The 25,548-nt window shown below is 48.4% G+C and overlaps 1 protein-coding gene across 2 annotated transcripts; it reads right to left on the bottom strand.

Annotated features, from left to right (window-relative positions):
- Positions 1-2,514: 2,514 nt before the first annotated feature.
- dcps (decapping enzyme, scavenger) lies at positions 2,515-25,030 on the bottom strand. 2 transcript variants are annotated; one of them, XM_079556844.1, is made up of 7 exons: positions 24,773-25,030; positions 13,087-13,237; positions 12,475-12,620; positions 7,363-7,476; positions 6,681-6,791; positions 3,341-3,600; positions 2,515-2,580 (listed from the first exon to the last, which is right to left on the bottom strand). In XM_079556844.1, exons 1-7 carry the CDS (start codon positions 24,992-24,994, stop codon positions 2,574-2,576), a joined length of 1,011 nt encoding a protein of 336 aa, XP_079412970.1. In that variant the 5' UTR covers positions 24,995-25,030; the 3' UTR covers positions 2,515-2,573. The 2 variants fall into 2 exon arrangements, with proteins under 2 accessions (XP_079412970.1, XP_079412969.1); XM_079556843.1 differs by lacking the exon at positions 2,515-2,580 and having other exon boundaries at positions 3,308-3,600.
- Positions 25,031-25,548: the final 518 nt, after the last annotated feature.

Consider the following 25,548-nt stretch of genomic DNA (forward strand, 5'->3'; position numbering starts at 1 on the left):
GAGACTTTTTGGCTCAGTTACTCAGAGCCGGAGAGGGCGGAGCTCTGTGTGAATGTAAACACTGCAATTAGAAAGAGACAAGAGGAACGATGGGCCAGTGGCGCCACCCAGTGTTCAGAACGTGCCAATGTCACTGTAAAATAACGGGAAAGGACAAATACTAAAAAAAAAACAGGCTTTATTTCATGTTACAGTTTATAAATCAGGGAAGAAAATGGAGAAATGACACTTTTAAAGAAAAACCATTGATAATGCAGTAAAAGCTGGACGTTTTCAGGACTTTTCTAAAGCCTGGACAGAAGAACCGGCCACGATAAATGACATCACTGATCCAAACTAAACGAACAGAACTTATGAAAGGTGTAAACGTTCAGTTAAAAAACAAGTTACTTACGATCAGAACATGTCGTGTTGGAATGGTTTAGTGATGGGGTGGGAGATATTGACAAAAATGAATATCTCAATGTTTTTTTTAAAGGAATAGGCCACCGTTTTTACATACTAAAATATGTTCTTACCTCACTTTAGACGTGTTAATATATCCCCGTCTGGTCTTTGTCCGTGCGCTCACACATACGCAGCCTCTCCCACATGTCACATAGCTCCGAAAAAGCTCACGATAGAAGCTACCAAGCTCTTCCACGTGTTCCCTATTTAAATAAAGTTACGTGAAGTGTTTTCATGCGAAGTATATTTACACAGAAATATAACGTGTCGATTTTATAAGCAGATAAAAAGAGGGACTATATTGTGAGGCGTAATGATACGAGGAGTAAAACGTCCGCGCAGTAACTCCTAAAGGTTATTGACGGAAGTGAGCGGGGGAAGTCTTTAGGAGTTACTGCGCGGACGCTGTGCTCCTCGTATCATTACGCCTCACAATATAGTCCCCCTTTTTATCTGCTTATAAAATCGACACGTTATATTTCTGTGTAAATATACTTCGCATGAAAACACTTCACGTAACTTTATTTAAATAGGGAACACGTGGAAGAGCTTGGTAGCTTCTATCGTGAGCTTTTTTGGAGCTATGTGACATGTGGGAGAGGCTGCGTATGTGTGAGCGCACGGACAAAGACCAGACGGGGATATATTAACACGTCTAAAGTGAGGTAAGAGCATATGTCAGTATGTAAAAACGCTGGCCTATTCCTTTAATATCTCGATGTCGATATTCAGACGATATTTTTGCAATCGTTCAAAAGAAATGTGCAAACTGGCAAAGAAGGTCCATATTGTACAGAATTACTACATAAAATATTAGACATTATTGATTTAAACATTAGGGCAGGGCCATATGGGGCGGGTGGGGCCTGCGGGGGGGCGGGGCCTGCGGAGGGCGGGGCCTGCGGGGGGGGGGGACTCACAGATACACAGACAGAGGGAGACGAGTTTGTCCCGAGACTTACGTGAGATCTGAAGTTAACTGGTGAGATATTATTAGCCTGAACCGCGTTTGTATCGTCGTGGTTTTCTTCACCATGTTGTTAGTTAGCGCCAGGCTAAAAGTTACGAAAGTTAGCTAGCTAGCAAGGCAGTGCTACAACTTGTCCTGAGCCCGTTCCTCGCAAATATGAGCGACTCAAGTGACAAACTTCATTCATATCATTAGTTTAATGGCTCAACGTTGCCGTGTTGTTGTTTTGACTGTGTTACGCAGGGGAGGGGGGGCTGGTTCACACCGCGCTACGCTAACTACGCTAACTATGCTAACTACGCTAACTACGCTAACTACGCTAACTACGCTAACTACGCTAACTACGCTAACTACGGGAACTACGCTAACTACGGTAACTCACAGGGACAACGCGACACATAGTCTGAAAAAACTGGTGAAAAACAATAAGTGTTTGGGCGTCGGATTGTACAAATGATGAAATATCCGATATCCTAATTTTGCACATCGCCCAGACAACAGTTTGGATATTATCATCAAACGATATATCTCCCACCTCTGTGAAATATCACAACATCACAAGTTACTCCAATATCGTTGAAACGCCACGTCCTGACATCTGTTAATGACGAGGCAAAAGGTCAAATTCATAAAAACATGTTTCCGTCGTTCATTTAACCAGTGAATCTCGACAGAAACTGATGGAGGAAAAGAAAAACAGTTCTGCTAAAACATGTGGAAAAGTCTGACTATAAAAGCCCCTGCAGCAGCCTGTGGTCGGCCTGCAGGGGCAGCAGAGAGGCGCTCAGAGCCTCCCGGCCTCCCTGTTGGCCTGCAGGGGGCAGCAGAGAGGCGCTCAGAGCCTCCCTGAACTCCTGCAGCAGCCTGTGGTCGGCCTGCAGGGGGCAGCAGAGAGGCGCTCAGAGCCTCCCGGCCTCCCTGAACCCCTGCAGCAGCCTGTGGTCGGCCTGCAGGGGGCAGCAGAGAGGCGCTCAGAGCCTCCCGGCCTCCCTGTCGGCCTGCAGGGGCAGCAGAGAGGCGCTCAGAGCCTCCCGGCCTCCCTGACCCCCTGCAGCAGCCTGTGGTCGGCCTGCAGGGGCAGCAGAGAGGCACTCAGAGCCTCCCTGACCCCCTGCAGCAGCCTGTGGTCGGCCTGCAGGGGGCAGCAGAGAGGCGCTCACAGCCTCCCGGCCTCCCTGACCCCCTGCAGCAGCCTGTGGTCGGCCTGCAGGGGCAGCAGAGAGGCACTCAGAGCCTCCCTGACCCCCTGCAGCAGCCTGTGGTCGGCCTGCAGGGGCAGCAGAGAGGCGCTCAGAGCCTCCCTGACCCCCTGCAGCAGCCTGTGGTCGGCCTGCAGGGGGCAGCAGAGAGGCGCTCAGAGCCTCCCGGCCTCCCTGACCCCCTGCAGCAGCCTGTGGTCGGCCTGCAGGGGGCAGCAGAGAGGCACTCAGAGCCTCCCTGACCCCCTGCAGCAGCCTGTGGTCGGCCTGCAGGGGGCAGCAGAGAGGCGCTCAGAGCCTCCCTGACCCCCTGCAGCAGCCTGTGGTCGGCCTGCAGGGGGCAGCAGAGAGGCGCTCAGAGCCTCCCGGCCTCCCTGACCCCCTGCAGCAGCCTGTGGTCAGCCTGCAGGGGCAGCAGAGAGGCGCTCAGAGCCTCCCGGCCTCCCTGTCGGCCTGCAGGGGGCAGCAGAGGCGCTCAGAGCCTCCCGGCCTCCCTGACCCCCTGCAGCAGCCTGTGGTCGGCCTGCAGGGGCAGCAGAGAGGCGCTCAGAGCCTCCCGGCCTCCCTGTCGGCCTGCAGGGGCAGCAGAGAGGCGCTCAGAGCCTCCCGGCCTCCCTGACCCCCTGCAGCAGCCTGTGGTCGGCCTGCAGGGGGCAGCAGAGGCGCTCAGAGCCTCCCGGCCTCCCTGTCGGCCTGCAGGGGGCAGCAGAGAGGCGCTCAGAGCCTCCCGGCCTCCCTGAACTTCTGCAGCAGAGCGTCGTCGGCCCGCAGGGGGCAGTAGAGCGTGCGGGTGCTGTAGTGCAGCGGGTCGGTCTGTAGGTTCTGGATCACGTCCTGCAGCAGATGCGCTCGCTCCACCCCGCAGCCCGGAGCATCGAAGCCCAGGCGGGTGAAGTGCACGTGGAGGTGGAAATACGAGGGCTGGTAGTGCAGATACACGCGGAGTTTAGAGCTGGGGACGCTGTAGCGCTCCGAGATCGACTCCTGAGGACAGATCAGTTATTACAGGGTCATTACAGGGTTATTACTGGGTTATTACAGGGTTATTACAGACAGATACACGCGGAGTTTAGAGCTGGGGACGCTGTAGCGCTCCGAGATCGACTCCTGAGGACAGATCCGTTATTACAGGGTTATTACAGGGTTATTACAGGGTTATTACAGGGTCATTACAGGGTCATTACAGGGTCATTACAGGGTCATTACAGGGTCATTACAGGGTCATTACAGACAGATACACGCGGAGTTTAGAGCTGGGGACGCTGTAGCGCTCCGAGATCGACTCCTGAGGACAGATCAGTCATTACTGGGTTATTACAGGGTTATTACAGGGTTATTACAGGGTTATTACTGGGTTATTACAGGGTTATTACAGGGTTATTACAGGGTTATTACAGGGTTATTACAGGGTTATTACAGGGTCATTACAGGGTTATTACTGGGTTATTACAGGGTCATTACAGGGTTATTACAGGGTTATTACAGGCAGATACACGCGGAGTTTAGAGCTGGGGACGCTGTAGCGCTCCGAGATCGACTCCTGAGGACAGATCAGTCATTACAGGGTTATTACAGGGTTATTACAGGGTTATTCGTGATTCCATTAGTGTGTATTGGGACCTTTGGGTCGGAGGCAGAGAAAGGTGCAAATGTGGTTTTCTGGCCAGAGACACCAGGGGGCGATGAAAGATCCCCCAATCATCCCATTAACACTTGTACAGGGCGTCTGCAGAGTTGGACAAGTCAAATTTAAGACCTTTTTAAGACGACAAAATCTAAAAAATAAGACCTGTTTTTGAACGCGCAATATATGAATGGACTGTAAAGAAAATCACTCCAAGTGTCAAACTGTTGTTTCTGATTTCACAGTGGGATGTACAAATGTAAGAACTTCGTTTTTCACATTAGGCATTTTAACCATTCAAGTTTGAACAACCTCATCCCATAATAAGAATATTGAGATTGAATAATTACTCACAATTATCGACTGAATGAAAGAAAACAACAGATATTTAAAATGCTTTGTAATACTTGAGCTGCTAAACATTCACGGTTTCTAAAAATAAAAGCAGCTTTTCCACTCGTTTGCAAAGAACAAAACACTGTCAACTTTACAACTAATTATTATCATAATTATTTTAATGATATTATTATGAGGCCAGAATCTAGTCTTGGTTTCCTGTTTTCTAAACTTGTTTATCAGATGTTTTGATGAACAAAGTGAGAAACGTGTTTCTAAAGTAACAGAACTTTCTCTTTCCTTCTGTCCCTGAGCAGAGGAGCGTTCGCTTTGTGTTTCCCAACATTTGGACAAACTTTATGACCTTGAGTTGGATATTTACAGTGAAGGATTATCTCCACGTTGTTTCATATTGGACGTATCTTTCACCGACAGCAGCATTACGGATCCATCAGCGACACCTCAGTCATGTTCTGGATCCTAAACTCTGCTGACTTCAGTGGTTTGTTTGGGAGGATAAAGCTCTGAAGGAAAGTCCTTCTGCCTCCACTATCGCTGAGTTTACGTTGTTTCAGTGGTTTGTTTGGGAGGATAAAGCTCTGAAGGAGAGTCCTTCTGTCTCGCTCCACTATCGCTGAGTTTACGTTGTTTCAGTGGTTTGTTTGTGGAGGATAAAGTTCTGAAGGAGAGTCCTTCTGCCTCCACTATCACTGAGTTTACGTTGTTTCAGTGGTTTGTTTGTGGAGGATAAAGCTCTGAAGGAGAGTCCTTCTGTCTCCACTATCGCTGAGTTTACGTTGTTTCAGTGGTTTGTTTGTGGAGGATAAAGCTCTGAAGGAGAGTCCTTCTGCCTCCACTATCGCTGAGTTTACGTTGTTTCAGTGGTTTGTTTGGGAGGATAAAGCTCTGAAGGAGAGTCCTTCTGCCTCGCTCCACTATCGCTGAGTTTACGTTGTTTCAGTGGTTTGTTTGGGAGGATAAAGCTCTGAAGGAGAGTCCTTCTGCCTCGCTCCACTATCACTGAGTTTACGTTGTTTCAGTGGTTTGTTTGGGCGGATAAAGCTCTGAAGGAGAGTCCTTCTGCCTCGCTCCACTATCACTGAGTTTACGTTGTTTCAGTGGTTTGTTTGTGGTGGATAAAGCTCTGAAGGAGAGTCCTTCTGCCTCGCTCCACTATCACTGAGTTTACGTTGTTTCAGTGGTTTGTTTGTGGTGGATAAAGCTCTGAAGGAGAGTCCTTCTGCCTCCACTATCGCTGAGTTTACGTTGTTTCAGTGGTTTGTTTGTGGTGGATAAAGCTCTGAAGGAGAGTCCTTCTGCCTCCACTATCGCTGAGTTTACGTTGTTTCAGTGGTTTGTTTGGGAGGATAAAGCTCTGAAGGAGAGTCCTTCTGCCTCGCTCCACTATCACTGAGTTTACGTTGTTTCAGTGGTTTGTTTGTGGTGGATAAAGCTCTGAAGGAGAGTCCTTCTGCCTCCACTATCGCTGAGTTTACGTTGTTTCAGTGGTTTGTTTGTGGTGGATAAAGCTCTGAAGGAGAGTCCTTCTGCCTCCACTATCACTGAGTTTACGTTGTTTCAGTGGTTTGTTTGGGCGGATAAAGCTCTGAAGGAGAGTCCTTCTGCCTCCACTATCACTGAGTTTACGTTGTTTCAGTGGTTTGTTTGGGAGGATAAAGCTCTGAAGGAGAGTCCTTCTGCCTCGCTCCACTATCGCTGAGTTTTTGTTGTTTGCGGCCAGAGCGTCAGCGTGGCTTCGCCCTCTCGGACCATGAGCGGCACCGGGCGGCTCCTCATCGCTGCTTCTGGGACTTTATTTGTCGACTTTTTAAACTAAATTGTGCCCAAATAATTGAGTCGTTGAACGTTCATTTTTAAGACCAGTTTACCCTGGATTTAAGACCAAATAGGCTGAATGTTAGACTTTTAAAGACCCCGCAGACGCCCTGTTGTATTACCCCCACATGGACGAGGGAAAGGATTCTGCTTTAAAGGTACCTATGCACATGGTTCTTTTGGGACTCTTCCTTTGTGATACAGTTATCAGAGGTTCTTTTGGGACTCTTCCTTTGTGATACAGTTATCAGAGCAGTTCTGGCCTCACCGTTCCTTTGTGCAGGATGTTACGGAGCAGAGGGAGGTGCTCCGACTTCAGGTCACGAAGACTCTTTATCCCACGCTGATGAGAGATCGCTATGAGGTATAGGTCGTCCACCTGAGTCAGAGAGAGAGAGACAGAGACAGAGAGTCAGAGAGACGGAGAGACAGAGAGACAGAGAGTCAGAGAGACAGAGAGACAGAGAGTCAGAGAGAGAGAGAGACAGAGACAGAGACAGAGAGACAGAGTCTCAGAGATAAAGAGAGAGACAGTCAGAGAGACAGAGAGACAGAGAGACAGAGTCAGAGTCAGAGAGACAGAGAGACAGGGAGTCAGAGAGACAGAGTCAGAGAGACAGAGTCAGAGAGACAGAGAGACAGAGAGTCAGAGAAACAGAGACAGAGAGACAGAGTCAGAGAGACAGAGAGACAGAGTCAAAGAGACAGAGTCAAAGACAGAGTCAGAGACAGAGAGACAGGGAGTCAGAGAGACAGAGTCAGAGAGACAGAGAGACAGGGAGTCAGAGAGACAGAGAGACAGAGTCAGAGAGTCAGAGAGAGACAGTCAGAGAGACAGAGAAACAGAGACAGAGTCAGAGAGACAGAGTCAGAGAGACAGAGATAAAGAGAGAGACAGAGTCAGAGAGACAGCAGGACTAATCCCGCCCACAGCAGGTTTAGTCTTTCACCTGTTGCTGGTTCCATTTGAAGTCTGGCAGCAGGATGAAGCCTGTGTTTGGGTCTGGATCTTCAAATACGATCCTGTCCACCTCGGCCTTCTTCTCCAGGATGTTATACACCCACTGTAAACAGAGCAACAAGACGGACTTTACACTTCAAATACTTTCTACACAAACAGGAGACAAAGGACTTAACGGTCTGTTAACCAATAAACTACGTCTGTACTTCCTGCGGTAAAACAGTAGAGCTCACACTGACCTGCAGCGCCCCCTCAGGCCTCACACTGACCTGCAGCGCCCCCTCAGGCCTCACACTGTCCTCATACAGACCTGCAGCGCCCCCTCAGGCCTCATACTGACCTGCAGCGCCCCCTCAGGCCTCATACTGACCTGCAGCGCCCCCTCAGGCCTCACACTGACCTGCAGCGCCCCCTCAGGCCTCACACTGACCTGCAGCGCCCCCTCAGGCCTCACACTGACCTCACACTGTCCTGCAGCGCCCCCTCAGACCTCACACTGTCCTGCAGCGCCCCCTCAAGCCTCACACTGACCTCACACTGACCTCACACTGACCTGCAGCGCCCCCTCAAGCCTCACACTGACCTCACACTGACCTCACACTGACCTGCAGCGCCCCCTCAGGCCTCACACTGTCCTGCAGCGCCCCCTCAGGCCTCACACTGTCCTGCAGCGCCCCCTCAGGCCTCACACTGTCCTGCAGCGCCCCCTCAAGCCTCACACTGACCTCACACTGACCTCACACTGACCTGCAGCGCCCCCTCAGGCCTCACACTGACCTGCAGCGCCCCCTCAGGCCTCACACTGACCTGCAGCGCCCCCTCAGGCCTCACACTGATCTCATACTGACCTGCAGCGCCCCCTCAGGCCTCACACTGACCTGCAGCGCCCCCTCAGGCCTCATACTGACCTCACACTGTCCTGCAGCGCCCCCTCAAGCCTCACACTGACCTCACACTGACCTCACACTGACCTGCAGCGCCCCCTCAGGCCTCACACTGTCCTGCAGCGCCCCCTCAGGCCTCACACTGTCCTGCAGCGCCCCCTCAGGCCTCACACTGTCCTGCAGCGCCCCCTCAAGCCTCACACTGACCTCACACTGACCTCACACTGACCTGCAGCGCCCCCTCAGGCCTCACACTGACCTGCAGCGCCCCCTCAGGCCTCACACTGACCTGCAGCGCCCCCTCAGGCCTCACACTGACCTCATACTGACCTGCAGCGCCCCCTCAGGCCTCACACTGACCTGCAGCGCCCCCTCAGGCCTCATACTGACCTCACACTGTCCTGCAGCGCCCCCTCAGGCCTCACACTGACCTGCAGCGCCCCCTCAGGCCTCACACTGACCTGCAGCGCCCCCTCAGTCATCACACTGTCCTGCAGCGCCCCCTCAGGCCTCACACTGACCTGCAGCGCCCCCTCAGGCCTCACACTGACCTGCAGCGCCCCCTCAGTCATCACACTGTCCTGCAGCGCCCCCTCAGGCCTCACACTGTCCTGCAGCGCCCCCTCAAGCCTCACACTGTCCTGCAGCGCCCCCTCAGGCCTCACACTGACCTCACACTGACCTCACACTGTCCTGCAGCGCCCCCTCAGGCCTCACACTGTCCTGCAGCGCCCCCTCAGGCCTCACACTGACCTCACACTGACCTGCAGCGCCCCCTCAGTCATCACACTGACCTGCAGCGCCCCCTCAAGCCTCACACTGACCTCACACTGACCTCACACTGACCTGCAGCGCCCCCTCAGTCATCACACTGTCCTGCAGCGCCCCCTCAGGCCTCACACTGTCCTGCAGCGCCCCCTCAGGCCTCACACTGACCTCACACTGACCTGCAGCGCCCCCTCAGGCCTCACACTGTCCTGCAGCGCCCCCTCAGGCCTCACACTGACCTGCAGCGCCCCCTCAAGCCTCACACTGACCTCACACTGACCTCACACTGACCTCACACTGACCTGCAGCGCCCCCTCAGGCCTCACACTGACCTCACACTGACCTCACACTGACCTGCAGCGCCCCCTCAGGCCTCACACTGACCTGCAGCGCCCCCTCAGTCATCACACTGTCCTGCAGCGCCCCCTCAGGCCTCACACTGACCTGCAGCGCCCCCTCAGGCCTCACACTGACCTGCAGCGCCCCCTCAGTCATCACACTGTCCTGCAGCGCCCCCTCAGGCCTCACACTGACCTGCAGCGCCCCCTCAGGCCTCACACTGACCTCACACTGACCTGCAGCGCCCCCTCAGGCCTCACACTGACCTCACACTGACCTGCAGCGCCCCCTCAGGCCTCATACTGACCTCACACTGACCTCACACTGACCTCACACTGACCTCACACTGACCTCACACTGACCTGCAGCGCCCCCTCAGGCCTCACACTGACCTGCAGCGCCCCCTCAGGCCTCACACTGACCTGCAGCGCCCCCTCAGGCCTCACACTGACCTGCAGCGCCCCCTCAGACCTCACACTGACCTCACACTGACCTGCAGCGCCCCCTCAGGCCTCACACTGACCTCACACTGACCTGCAGCGCCCCCTCAGGCCTCACACTGACCTCACACTGACCTCACACTGACCTCACACTGACCTCACACTGACCTGCAGCGCCCCCTCAGGCCTCACACTGACCTCACACTGACCTGCAGCGCCCCCTCAGGCCTCACACTGACCTCACACTGACCTGCAGCGCCCCCTCAGGCCTCACACTGACCTCACACTGACCTGCAGCGCCCCCTCAGGCCTCACACTGACCTCACACTGTCCTGCAGCGCCCCCTCAGGCCTCACACTGACCTCACACTGACCTGCAGCGCCCCCTCAGGCCTCACACTGACCTCACACTGACCTGCAGCGCCCCCTCAGGCCGCACACTGACCTGCAGCGCCCCCTCAGGCCTCACACTGACCTCACACTGACCTGCAGCGCCCCCTCAGGCCTCACACTGACCTCACACTGACCTGCAGCGCCCCCTCAGGCCTCACACTGACCTGCAGCGCCCCCTCAGGCCTCACACTGACCTGCAGCGCCCCCTCAGGCCTCACACTGACCTCACACTGACCTGCAGCGCCTCCTCAGGCCTCACACTGACCTGCAGCGCCCCCTCAGGCCGCACACTGACCTGCAGCGCCCCCTCAGGCCTCACACTGACCTCACACTGACCTGCAGCGCCCCCTCAGGCCTCACACTGACCTGCAGCGCCCCCTCAGACCTCACACTGACCTCACACTGACCTGCAGCGCCCCCTCAGACCTCACACTGACCTCACACTGACCTCACACTGACCTGCAGCGCCCCCTCAGACCTCACACTGACCTCACACTGACCTGCAGCGCCCCCTCAGGCCTCACACTGAGCTGCAGCGCCCCCTCAGGCCTCACACTGACCTCACACTGACCTGCAGCGCCCCCTCAGGCCTCACACTGACCTGCAGCGTCCCCTCAGGCCTCACACTGACCTCACACTGACCTGCAGCGCCCCCTCAGGCCTCACACTGTCCTGCAGCGCCCCCTCAAGCCTCACACTGACCTCACACTGACCTCACACTGACCTCACACTGACCTCACACTGACCTCACACTGACCTCACACTGTCCTGCAGCGCCCCCTCAAGCCTCACACTGACCTCACACTGACCTCACACTGACCTCACACTGACCTCACACTGACCTCACACTGTCCTGCAGCGCCCCCTCAGGCCTCACACTGACCTCACACTGTCCTGCAGCGCCCCCTCAGGCCTCACACTGACCTGCAGCGCCCCCTCAGGCCTCACACTGACCTGCAGCGCCCCCTCAGGCCTCACACTGACCTCACACTGACCTGCAGCGCCCCCTCAGGCCTCACACTGACCTGCAGCGCCCCCTCAGGCCTCACACTGTCCTCACACTGACCTGCAGCGCCCCCTCAGGCCTCACACTGACCTGCAGCGCCCCCTCAGGCCGCACACTGTCCTGCAGCGCCCCCTCAGGCCTCACACTGACCTGCAGCGCCCCCTCAGGCCTCACACTGTCCTCACACTGACCTGCAGCGCCCCCTCAGGCCTCACACTGTCCTGCAGCGCCCCCTCAGGCCTCACACTGTCCTGCAGCGCCCCCTCAGGCCTCACACTGACCTCACACTGACCTGCAGCGCCCCCTCAGGCCTCACACTGACCTGCAGCGCCCCCTCAGACCTCACACTGACCTCACACTGACCTGCAGCGCCCCCTCAGACCTCACACTGACCTCACACTGACCTGCAGCGCCCCCTCAGGCCTCACACTGACCTGCAGCGCCCCCTCAGGCCTCACACTGACCTGCAGCCCCCCCTCTCAGGCCTCACACTGACCTGCAGCGCCCCCTCAGGCCTCACACTGTCCTGCAGCGCCCCCTCAGGCCTCACACTGACCTGCAGCGCCCCCTCAGGCCTCACACTGTCCTGCAGCGCCCCCTCAGGCCTCACACTGACCTGCAGCGCCCCCTCAGGCCTCACATTGTCCTCACACTGACCTGCAGCGCCCCCTCAGGCCTCACACTGACCTGCAGCGCCCCCTCAGGCCTCACACTGACCTGCAGCGCCCCCTCAGGCCTCACACTGACCTCACACTGTCCTGCAGCGCCCCCTCAGGCCTCACACTGACCTGCAGCGCCCCCTCAGGCCTCACACTGACCTCACACTGACCTGCAGCGCCCCCTCAGGCCTCACACTGACCTGCAGCGCCCCCTCAGGCCTCACACTGTCCTCACACTGACCTGCAGCGCCCCCTCAGGCCTCACACTGACCTGCAGCGCCCCCTCAGGCCGCACACTGTCCTGCAGCGCCCCCTCAGGCCTCACACTGACCTGCAGCGCCCCCTCAGGCCTCACACTGACCTGCAGCGCCCCCTCAGGCCTCACACTGACCTCACACTGACCTGCAGCGCCCCCTCAGGCCTCACACTGACCTCACACTGACCTGCAGCGCCCCCTCAGGCCTCACACTGACCTGCAGCGCCCCCTCAGGCCTCACACTGACCTCACACTGTCCTGCAGCGCCCCCTCAGGCCTCACACAGACCTCACACTGACCTGCAGCGCCCCCTCAGGCCTCACACTGACCTGCAGCGCCCCCTCAGGCCTCACTGACCTGCAGACTGAAGCTCTGCTCCTGCAGATGAGGCAGAGTGATGGACTGATAGTCGTCAGGCGTCTCCTGCAGCAGGAAGCTCTCCTGACGCTGGTACTTCTGGATGTGCTTCTGCGTCGCCGGACAAACCACTGTGGCCTTAATCTCTGTGAAATATAATATAATTTTTGGGGAAAAGTTCAGAAATCTAGAAATTGCCATTTTTAGCAACCTAAAAGTTTACAATCTAGAACATTTGTGATGTTCCTGGACATATCTTTAGTAGAGACAACACAGACCAAAGTATAGCCGAATACATGTTTCCATTGCTGAGCTACAGCTCTTTAAAAGAAAGGTGGTTTTCACACTGTTTTGTAAATTGTTTTAACAAATCAAACATTGAGTTAGAGCAACTACCTTTGCATGTGTTAATTACACACGTGTAGGAACTGAAATAAATTCATCCAAATCCGAGACCGACCGTTTTAAGTGACTGAGGGCACACACAAACATCCGACAGGTACGTATCAACTCCTCTAAGCTCAGGTGAGAACATATCTCAACATGGAAAAATGGTGGCCTGTTCCTTTAGGAGAACAACAGTTTTCAGTGAACGTTTCCTGAAAGTGTTACCATTGAGCTGCGGTGGAGCGAGGAGCTGGTACGTCCTGTAGATGTCGTTCTTCATCTGCAGCTTCAGACGGGACTCAGAGAAGAGCTCAGACAGCGCCTCCTTCTGGATCGGAGTCTTTTCCAGAATCACCACCGCCTCCTGACCACTGATCTGAGGACAGAGGAGAGTTTAGATCAATATCCAGACACTGATCTGAGGACAGAGAGTTTAGATCAATATCCAGACACTGATCTGAGGACAGAGTTTAGATCAATATCCTGACACTGATCTGAGGACAGAGAGTTTAGATCAATATCCAGACACTGATCTGAGGACAGAGAGTTTAGATCAATATCCTGACACTGATCTGAGGACAGAGAGTTTAGATCAATATCCAGACACTGATCTGAGGACAGAGAGTTAAGATCAATATCCAGACACTGATCTGAGGACAGAGAGTTAAGATCAATATCCAGACACTGATCTGAGGACAGAGGAGAGTTTAGATCAATATCCAGACACTGATCTGAGGACAGAGGAGAGTTTAGATCAATATCCAGACACTGATCTGAGGACAGAGAGTTTAGATCAATATCCAGACACTGATCTGAGGACAGAGTTTAGATCAATATCCAGACACTGATCTGAGGACAGAGAGTTTAGATCAATATCCAGACACTGATCTGACAGAGGAGAGTTTAGATCAATATCCTGACACTGATCTGAGGACAGAGAGTTTAGATCAATATCCAGACACTGATCTGAGGACAGAGAGTTTAGATCAATATCCAGACACTGATCTGACAGAGGAGAGTTTAGATCAATATCCAGACACTGATCTGGGACAGAGGAGAGTTTAGATCAATATCCAGACACTGATCTGAGGACAGAGAGTTTAGATCAATATCCTGACACTGATCTGAGGACAGAGAGTTTAGATCAATATCCTGACACTGATCTGAGGACAGAGAGTTTAGATCAATATCCAGACACTGATCTGACAGAGGAGAGTTTAGATCAATATCCTGACACTGATCTGAGGACAGAGGAGAGTTTAGATCAATATCCAGACACTGATCTGAGGACAGAGAGTTTAGATCAATATCCAGACACTGATCTGTGGACAGAGAGTTTAGATCAATATCCAGACACTGATCTGAGGACAGAGAGTTTAGATCAATATCCAGACACTGATCTGACAGAGGAGAGTTTAGATCAATATCCAGACACTGATCTGAGGACAGAGAGTTTAGATCAATATCCAGACACTGATCTGAGGACAGAGAGTTTAGATCAATATCCAGACACTGATCTGAGGACAGAGAGTTTAGATCAATATCCTGACACTGATCTGAGGACAGAGTTTAGATCAATATCCAGACACTGATCTGAGGACAGAGGAGAGTTTAGATCAATATCCAGACACTGATCTGAGGACAGAGAGTTTAGATCAATATCCAGACACTGATCTGAGGACAGAGAGTTTAGATCAATATCCAGACACTGATCTGACAGAGGAGAGTTTAGATCAATATCCAGACACTGATCTGAGGACAGAGAGTTTAGATCAATATCCAGACACTGATCTGAGGACAGAGAGTTTAGATCAATATCCAGACACTGATCTGAGGACAGAGGAGAGTTTAGATCAATATCCAGACACTGATCTGAGGACAGAGAGTTTAGATCAATATCCAGACACTGATCTGAGGACAGAGAGTTTAGATCAATATCCAGACACTGATCTGAGGACAGAGAGTTTAGATCAATATCCAGACACTGATCTGAGGACAGAGAGTTTAGATCAATATCCAGACACTGATCTGAGGACAGAGAGTTTAGATCAATATCCAGACACTGATCTGAGGACAGAGAGTTTAGATCAATATCCAGACACTGATCTGAGGACAGAGAGTTTAGATCAATATCCAGACACTGATCTGAGGACAGAGAGTTTAGATCAATATCCTGACACTGATCTGAGGACAGAGAGTTTAGATCAATATCCAGACACTGATCTGAGGACAGAGAGTTTAGATCAATATCCAGACACTGATCTGAGGACAGAGAGTTTAGATCAATATCCAGACACTGATCTGAGGACAGAGAGTTTAGATCAATATCCAGACACTGATCTGAGGACAGAGGAGAGTTTAGATCAATATCCAGACACTGATCTGAGGACAGAGAGTTTAGATCAATATCCAGACACTGATCTGAGGACAGAGAGTTTAGATCAATATCCTGACACTGATCTGAGGACAGAGAGTTTAGATCAATATCCTGACACTGATCTGAGGACAGAGAGTTTAGATCAATATCCAGACACTGATCTGAGGACAGAGAGTTTAGATCAATATCCTGACACTGATCTGAGGACAGAGTTTAGATCAATATCCAGACACTGATCTGAGGACAGAGGAGAGTTTAGATCAATATCCAGACACTGATCTGAGGACAGAGGAGAGTTTAGATCAATATCCAGACACTGATCTGAGGACAGAGGAGAGTTTAGATCAATATCCAGACACTGATCTGAGGACAGAGAGTTTAGATCAATATCCAGACACTGATCTGAGGACAGAGAGTTTAGATCAATATCCAGACACTGATCTGAGGACAGAGAGTTTAGATCAATATCCTGACACTGATCTGAGGACAGAGTTTAGATCAATATCCAGACACTGATCTGAGGACAGAGGAGAGTTTAGATCAATATCCAGACACTGATCTGAGGACAGAGAGTTTAGATCAATATCCAGACACTGATCTGAGGACAGAGAGTTTAGATCAATATCCAGACACTGATCTGACAGAGGAGAGTTTAGATCAATATCCAGACACTGATCTGAGGACAGAGTTTAGATCAATATCCTGACACTGATCTGAGGACAGAGAGTTTAGATCAATATCCTGACACTGATCTGAGGACAGAGTTTAGATCAATATCCAGACACTGATCTGAGGACAGAGAGTTTAGATCAATATCCAGACACTGATCTGAGGACAGAGAGTTTAGATCAATATCCTGACACTGATCTGAGGACAGAGGAGAGTTTAGATCAATATCCTGACACTGATCTGAGGACAGAGAGTTTAGATCAATATCCAGACACTGATCTGAGGACAGAGAGTTTAGATCAATATCCAGACACTGATCTGAGGACACAGAGTTTAGATCAATATCCTGACACTGATCTGAGGACAGAGTTTAGATCAATATCCAGACACTGATCTGAGGACAGAGTTTAGATCAATATCCAGACACTGATCTGAGGACAGAGAGTTTAGATCAATATCCAGACACTGATCTGAGGACAGAGAGTTTAGATCAATATCCTGACACTGATCTGAGGACAGAGAGTTTAGATCAATATCCAGACACTGATCTGAGGACAGAGGAGAGTTTAGATCAATATCCTGACACTGATCTGAGGACAGAGAGTTTAGATCAATATCCAGACACTGATCTGAGGACAGAGAGTTTAGATCAATATCCAGACACTGATCTGAGGACAGAGAGTTTAGATCAATATCCAGACACTGATCTGAGGACAGAGGAGAGTTTAGATCAATATCCAGACACTGATCTGAGGACAGAGAGTTTAGATCAATATCCAGACACTGATCTGAGGACAGAGGAGAGTTTAGATCAATATCCAGACACTGATCTGAGGACAGAGAGTTTAGATCAATATCCTGACACTGATCTGAGGACAGAGTTTAGATCAATATCCTGACACTGATCTGAGGACAGAGAGTTTAGATCAATATCCTGACACTGATCTGAGGACAGAGAGTTTAGATCAATATCCAGACACTGATCTGAGGACAGAGAGTTTAGATCAATATCCAGACACTGATCTGAGGACAGAGAGTTTAGATCAATATCCAGACACTGATCTGAGGACAGAGAGTTTAGATCAATATCCAGACACTGATCTGAGGACAGAGGAGAGTTTAGATCAATATCCTGACACTGATCTGAGGACAGAGAGTTTAGATCAATATCCAGACACTGATCTGAGGACAGAGAGTTTAGATCAATATCCAGACACTGATCTGAGGACAGAGAGTTTAGATCAATATCCAGACACTGATCTGAGGACAGAGAGTTTAGATCAATATCCTGACACTGATCTGAGGACAGAGAGTTTAGATCAATATCCTGACACTGATCTGAGGACAGAGAGTTTAGATCAATATCCAGACACTGATCTGAGGACAGAGAGTTTAGATCAATATCCAGACACTGATCTGAGGACAGAGAGTTTAGATCAATATCCTGACACTGATCTGAGGACAGAGAGTTTAGATCAATATCCAGACACTGATCTGAGGACAGAGGAGAGTTTAGATCAATATCCAGACACTGATCTGACAGAGGAGAGTTTAGATCAATATCCTGACACTGATCTGAGGACAGAGAGTTTAGATCAATATCCTGACACTGATCTGAGGACAGAGAGTTTAGATCAATATCCAGACACTGATCTGAGGACAGAGAGTTTAGATCAATATCCAGACACTGATCTGAGGACAGAGAGTTTAGATCAATATCCAGACACTGATCTGAGGACAGAGTTTAGATCAATATCCAGACACTGATCTGAGGACAGAGAGTTTAGATCAATATCCTGACACTGATCTGAGGACAGAGAGTTTAGATCAATATCCAGACACTGATCTGAGGACAGAGAGTTTAGATCAATATCCAGACACTGATCTGAGGACAGAGAGTTTAGATCAATATCCAGACACTGATCTGGGGACAGAGGAGAGTTTAGATCAATATCCAGACACTGATCTGAGGACAGAGAGTTTAGATCAATATCCAGACACTGATCTGAGGACAGAGAGTTTAGATCAATATCCAGACACTGATCTGAGGACACAGAGTTTAGATCAATATCCAGACACTGATCTGGGGACAGAGGAGAGTTTAGATCAATATCCAGACACTGATCTGAGGACAGAGAGTTTAGATCAATATCCAGACACTGATCTGAGGACAGAGAGTTTAGATCAATATCCTGATACTGATCTGAGGACAGAGTTTAGATCAATATCCTGATACTGATCTGAGGACAGAGAGTTTAGATCAATATCCAGACACTGATCTGAGGACAGAGTTTAGATCAATATCCTGATACTGATCTGAGGACAGAGTTTAGATCAATATCCAGACACTGATCTGAGGACAGAGAGTTTAGATCAATATCCTGACACTGATCTGAGGACAGAGAGTTTAGATCAATATCCAGACACTGATCTGAGGACAGAGTTTAGATCAATATCCTGATACTGATCTGAGGACAGAGTTTAGATCAATATCCTGATACTGATCTGAGGACAGAGTTTAGATCAATATCCAGACACTGATCTGAGGACAGAGAGTTTAGATCAATATCCAGACACTGATCTGAGGACAGAGAGTTTAGATCAATATCCTGACACTGATCTGAGGACAGAGAGTTTAGATCAATATCCAGACACTGATCTGAGGACAGAGAGTTTAGATCAATATCCAGACACTGATCTGAGGACAGAGGAGAGTTTAGATCAATATCCAGACACTGATCTGGGGACAGAGGAGAGTTTAGATCAATATCCTGATACTGATCTGGGGACAGAGAGTTTAGATCAATATCCAGACACTGATCTGGGGACAGAGAGTTTAGATCAATATCCTGACACTGATCTGAGGACAGAGGAGAGTTTAGATCAATATCCAGACACTGATCTGGGGACAGAGAGTTTAGATCAATATCCAGACACTGATCTGGGGACAGAGAGTTTAGATCAATATCCAGACACTGATCTGGGGACAGAGAGTTTAGATCAATATCCAGACACTGATCTGGGGACAGAGAGTTTAGATCAATATCCAGACACTGATCTGAGGACAGAGAGTTTAGATCAATATCCAGACACTGATCTGAGGACAGAGAGTTTAGATCAATATCCAGACACTGATCTGAGGACAGAGAGTTTAGATCAATATCCAGACACTGATCTGAGGACAGAGAGTTTAGATCAATATCCAGACACTGATCTGAGGACAGAGTTTAGATCAATATCCTGATACTGATCTGGGGACAGAGAGTTTAGATCAATATCCTGACACTGATCTGAGGACAGAGGAGAGTTTAGATCAATATCCTGACACTGATCTGAGGACAGAGAGTTTAGATCAATATCCTGACACTGATCTGAGGACAGAGAGTTAAGATCAATATCCAGACACTGATCTGAGGACAGAGAGTTAAGATCAATATCCAGACACTGATCTGAGGACAGAGAGTTTAGATCAATATCCAGGCACTGATCTGAGGACAGAGAGTTTAGATCAATATCCAGACACTGATCTGAGGACAGAGGAGAGTTTAGATCAATATCCAGGCACTGATCTGAGGACAGAGAGTTTAGATCAATATCCAGACACTGATCTGAAGACAGAGGAGAGTTTAGATCAATATCCTCACACTGATCTGAGGACAGAGAGTTTAGATCAATATCCAGACACTGATCTGAAGACAGAGGAGAGTTTAGATCAATATCCTCACACTGATCTGAGGACAGAGAGTTTAGATCAATATCCAGACACTGATCTGAGGACAGAGAGTTTAGATCAATATCCAGACACTGATCTGAGGACAGAGAGTTTAGATCAATATCCTGACACTGATCTGAGGACAGAGAGTTTAGATCAATATCCAGACACTGATCTGAGGACAGAGAGTTTAGATCAATATCCAGACACTGATCTGAGGACAGAGAGTTTAGATCAATATCCAGACACTGATCTGAGGACACAGAGTTTAGATCAATATCCTGACACTGATCTGAGGACAGAGAGTTTAGATCAATATCCAGACACTGATCTGAGGACAGAGAGTTTAGATCAATATCCAGACACTGATCTGAGGACAGAGAGTTTAGATCAATATCCAGACACTGATCTGAGGACAGAGAGTTTAGATCAATATCCAGACACTGATCTGAGGACAGAGAGTTTAGATCAATATCCTGACACTGATCTGAGGACAGAGAGTTTAGATCAATATCCTGACACTGATCTGAGGACAGAGAGTTTAGATCAATATCCAGACACTGATCTGAGGACAGAGTTTAGATCAATATCCAGACACTGATCCGAGGACAGAGAGTTTAGATCAATATCCAGACACTGATCTGAGGACAGAGAGTTTAGATCAATATCCTGACACTGATCTGAGGACAGAGGGTTTAGATCAATATCCAGACACTGATCTGAGGACAGAGAGTTTAGATCAATATCCAGACACTGATCTGAGGACAGAGAGTTTAGATCAATATCCAGGCACTGATCTGAGGACAGAGAGTTTAGATCAATATCCAGACACTGATCTGAGGACAGAGGAGAGTTTAGATCAATATCCTGACACTGATCTGAGGACAGAGAGTTTAGATCAATATCCAGACACTGATCTGAGGACAGAGAGTTTAGATCAATATCCAGACACTGATCTGACAGAGGAGAGTTTAGATCAATATCCTGACACTGATCTGAGGACAGAGGAGAGTTTAGATCAATATCCAGACACTGATCTGAGGACAGAGAGTTTAGATCAATATCCTGACACTGATCTGAGGACAGAGAGTTTAGATCAATATCCTGACACTGATCTGAGGACAGAGGGTTTAGATCAATATCCTGACACTGATCTGACAGAGGAGAGTTTAGATCAATATCCAGACACTGATCTGAGGACAGAGAGTTTAGATCAATATCCAGACACTGATCTGAGGACAGAGAGTTTAGATCAATATCCTGACACTGATCTGAGGACAGAGGAGAGTTTAGATCAATATCCAGACACTGATCTGACAGAGGAGAGTTTAGATCAATATCCAGACACTGATCTGAGGACAGAGTTTAGATCAATATCCAGACACTGATCTGAGGACAGAGAGTTTAGATCAATATCCAGACACTGATCTGAGGACAGAGGAGAGTTTAGATCAATATCCAGACACTGATCTGACAGAGGAGAGTTTAGATCAATATCCAGACACTGATCTGAGGACAGAGAGTTTAGATCAATATCCAGACACTGATCTGAGGACAGAGAGTTTAGATCAATATCCTGACACTGATCTGAGGACAGAGTTTAGATCAATATCCAGACACTGATCTGAGGACAGAGAGTTTAGATCAATATCCTGACACTGATCTGAGGACAGAGGAGAGTTTAGATCAATATCCAGACACTGATCTGACAGAGGAGAGTTTAGATCAATATCCAGACACTGATCTGAGGACAGAGTTTAGATCAATATCCAGACACTGATCTGAGGACAGAGAGTTTAGATCAATATCCAGACACTGATCTGAGGACAGAGTTTAGATCAATATCCAGACACTGATCTGAGGACAGAGAGTTTAGATCAATATCCAGACACTGATCTGACAGAGGAGAGTTTAGATCAATATCCAGACACTGATCTGAGGACAGAGAGTTTAGATCAATATCCAGACACTGATCTGAGGACAGAGTTTAGATCAATATCCAGACACTGATCTGAGGACAGAGAGTTTAGATCAATATCCAGACACTGATCTGAGGACAGAGAGTTTAGATCAATATCCAGACACTGATCTGAGGACAGAGAGTTTAGATCAATATCCTGACACTGATCTGAGGACAGAGAGTTTAGATCAATATCCAGACACTGATCTGAGGACAGAGAGTTTAGATCAATATCCTGACACTGATCTGAGGACAGAGAGTTTAGATCAATATCCAGACACTGATCTGAGGACAGAGAGTTTAGATCAATATCCAGACACTGATCTGAGGACAGAGAGTTTAGATCAATATCCAGACACTGATCTGAGGACAGAGAGTTTAGATCAATATCCAGACACTGATCTGAGGACAGAGAGTTTAGATCAATATCCAGACACTGATCTGAGGACAGAGAGTTTAGATCAATATCCAGACACTGATCTGACAGAGGAGAGTTTAGATCAATATCCAGACACTGATCTGAGGACAGAGTTTAGATCAATATCCAGACACTGATCTGAGGACAGAGAGTTTAGATCAATATCCAGACACTGATCTGAGGACAGAGTTTAGATCAATATCCAGACACTGATCTGAGGACAGAGAGTTTAGATCAATATCCAGACACTGATCTGAGGACAGAGAGTTTAGATCAATATCCAGACACTGATCTGAGGACAGAGAGTTTAGATCAATATCCAGACACTGATCTGAGGACAGAGAGTTTAGATCAATATCCTGACACTGATCTGAGGACAGAGAGTTTAGATCAATATCCTGACACTGATCTGAGGACAGAGAGTTTAGATCAATATCCAGACACTGATCTGAGGACAGAGAGTTTAGATCAATATCCAGACACTGATCTGAGGACAGAGAGTTTAGATCAATATCCAGACACTGATCTGAGGACAGAGAGTTTAGATCAATATCCAGACACTGATCTGAGGACAGAGAGTTTAGATCAATATCCTGACACTGATCTGAGGACAGAGAGTTTAGATCAATATCCAGACACTGATCTGAGGACAGAGAGTTTAGATCAATATCCTGACACTGATCTGAGGACAGAGAGTTTAGATCAATATCCTGACACTGATCTGAGGACAGAGAGTTTAGATCAATATCCAGACACTGATCTGAGGACAGAGAGTTTAGATCAATATCCAGACACTGATCTGAGGACAGAGTTTAGATCAATATCCAGACACTGATCTGAGGACAGAGAGTTTAGATCAATATCCTGACACTGATCTGAGGACAGAGAGTTTAGATCAATATCCTGACACTGATCTGAGGACAGAGAGTTTAGATCAATATCCAGACACTGATCTGAGGACAGAGGAGAGTTTAGATCAATATCCAGACACTGATCTGAGGACAGAGAGTTTAGATCAATATCCTGACACTGATCTGAGGACAGAGTTTAGATCAATATCCAGACACTGATCTGAGGACAGAGGAGAGTTTAGATCAATATCCAGACACTGATCTGAGGACAGAGAGTTTAGATCAATATCCTGACACTGATCTGAGGACAGAGTTTAGATCAATATCCAGACACTGATCTGAGGACAGAGAGTTTAGATCAATATCCTGACACTGATCTGAGGACAGAGGAGAGTTTAGATCAATATCCAGACACTGATCTGAGAACAGAGAGTTTAGATCAATATCCTGACACTGATCTGAGGACAGAGTTTAGATCAATATCCTGACACTGATCTGAGGACAGAGAGTTTAGATCAATATCCAGACACTGATCTGAGGACAGAGGAGAGTTTAGATCAATATCCAGACACTGATCTGAGAACAGAGAGTTTAGATCAATATCCAGACACTGATCTGAGGACAGAGGAGAGTTTAGATCAATATCCAGACACTGATCTGAGGACAGAGAGTTTAGATCAATATCCTGACACTGATCTGAGGACAGAGTTTAGATCAATATCCTGACACTGATCTGAGGACAGAGTTTAGATCAATATCCTGACACTGATCTGAGGACAGAGAGTTTAGATCAATATCCAGACACTGATCTGAGGACAGAGAGTTTAGATCAAATCGTTTTTGTGAACGGTGGGAAAACATCTGATTCTTCCAGGCTTGAACAGCTGATTAAGATCTTTGAACAGAAGCGCTGCTCTGTTTTTTAACATTGTTTTAATCCACCATAGAACTATCATGATCTATTATATTATTTATTATTATTTAAGACCTGTGCGTTGCTCCCTCTCAGAGCAAACCGTCACACGGTTCTATCGATACAGTGTATTTAGTTACTGAATACTTGCCTCATAATGTATTTGTAACGTATTCTGTTACTTTGTTCTAATCAGAGTACTGTATTCTGAATACTTTTAATACTTTAGATACTCTCACACTGATTGTCATTATATTATTTATGTACAAATGTGCAGTAAAAAAAAATGTGTTGGAACAGCTGTTACAAACTCAGCATTAATGAGGAACTCGTTACCTCTGTTGATCATGTGACACACGCGCAGTGTTTGTATGAACTGTCTCTTTAATAAGTATTATAGTTTAACTCATTAATAAGTATTATAGTTTAACTCATTAATAAGTATTATAGTTTAACTCATTAATAATAGTAAAACTGCTACTGGGATGTTTCAATCCGTCCACCTGAAGATCCAGAAACAACTAAACATGTGGGCCTGGATTCAGAGGGAAATCTCCTACATGTAAACGAATGAACGAGTTACTTTTGCACAAAGATGTTCAGGCTTTTCTGACCTGAACTCATGAATGAATGAATGAACCGTCAGTAGAGTTGCCCTCACGTGCACATGCATCTGTTTGTAGAGTAAGTGAATGAATGACCCTCACGTGCACATGTATCTGTTTGTAGAGTAAGTGAATGAATGACCCTCACGTGCACATGTATCTGTTTGTAGAGTAAGTGAATGAATGACCCTCACGTGCACATGTATCTGTTTGTAGAGTAAATGAATGACCCTCACGTGCACATGTATCTGTTTGTAGAGTAAATGAATGAATGACCCTCACGTGCACATGTATCTGTTTGTAGAGTAAATGAATGAATGACCCTCACGTGCACATGTATCTGTTTGTAGAGTGAATGAATGACCCTCACGTGCACATGTATCTGTAGAGTGAATGAATGAATTACCTTCCCGTGCACAAAGATGGTTTTGTCTCGCGCAGACTCGCTCAGCACTGCGCATGTTTCGAACTCTGATAACACGTTCTGCCTCTGCTCTTCCTCTCCGGACTCTTCCTCTTTTCCTCCGCCGTTCCCGCACTTCGCCTCCGCTTTGGGCTTCTTCACTTTAGGAGAAAAGTCTTTTTCTTCTCCGTCTCCCGGTTCACGTTTAGCTCCGAACTCCGCCATCTTTGTTTGGGCCGCGCGGGTTGCCAGATCAGAAACACGGTTTATCTCGTTTTTAGAAATAACGCAGTAACGGTCGATGATTTCCCCTGGATTAGAGTAAATCCACCTGCGCGTGGTTTAAAGCGTGGAAAGGACGTTTAGAGTCATTTATCCTCTGGATTTACAGGAAACATCTGCATCAGGATGAACAGCTGGATATCAACCTCTTCAGCCCCGCCTTTTCTCCAGTTCGGCTTTACTCAAATCTGAAAGTAGCGCATCATTTGAAAGCTAAGGCCTACAAAAATGATCCGAACTGTTCGTCGGCCTTTGTCATGTTTTTGTTGCGTTTCCGAGTCGGTTTGTGTCGGTTTGTGTCGCTCTTTGTGGGTGTGTTTATTTTATTTTTTTTGCTGCATTTTTGTCGTTTGACGTTTTTTCTGGAGCGAAAATAATGCTGAAAACAAAAGGACGTTTATGTCACGTCATTGTAGAGCTGGACTTTTCTAAAAAACTCGACGTACGATTTTTTTCCCCTGAATTTAAAACAAAATACCTGCGGACTGTAAATATTT

The sequence above is a fragment of the Gobius niger genome (genome assembly GCF_951799975.1).
Source record: "Gobius niger genome assembly, chromosome: 5".
NCBI lineage: Eukaryota > Metazoa > Chordata > Actinopteri > Gobiiformes > Gobiidae > Gobius > Gobius niger.

Bases quoted from the DNA above. Each gene is read 5' to 3' on its own strand.
- dcps (XM_079556844.1), bottom strand. From the start codon at position 24,994: ATGGCGGAGTTCGGAGCTAAACGTGAACCGGGAGACGGAGAAGAAAAA. The intron at 13,238-24,772 runs GTAATTCATTCA...CTCTGTCCTCAG, and splicing joins CCATCTTTGTGCACGGGAAG to ATCAGTGGTCAGGAGGCGGT. The intron at 7,477-12,474 runs GTCAGTGAGGCC...CTCTGTTTACAG, and splicing joins AGCAGAGCTTCAGTCTGCAG to TGGGTGTATAACATCCTGGA.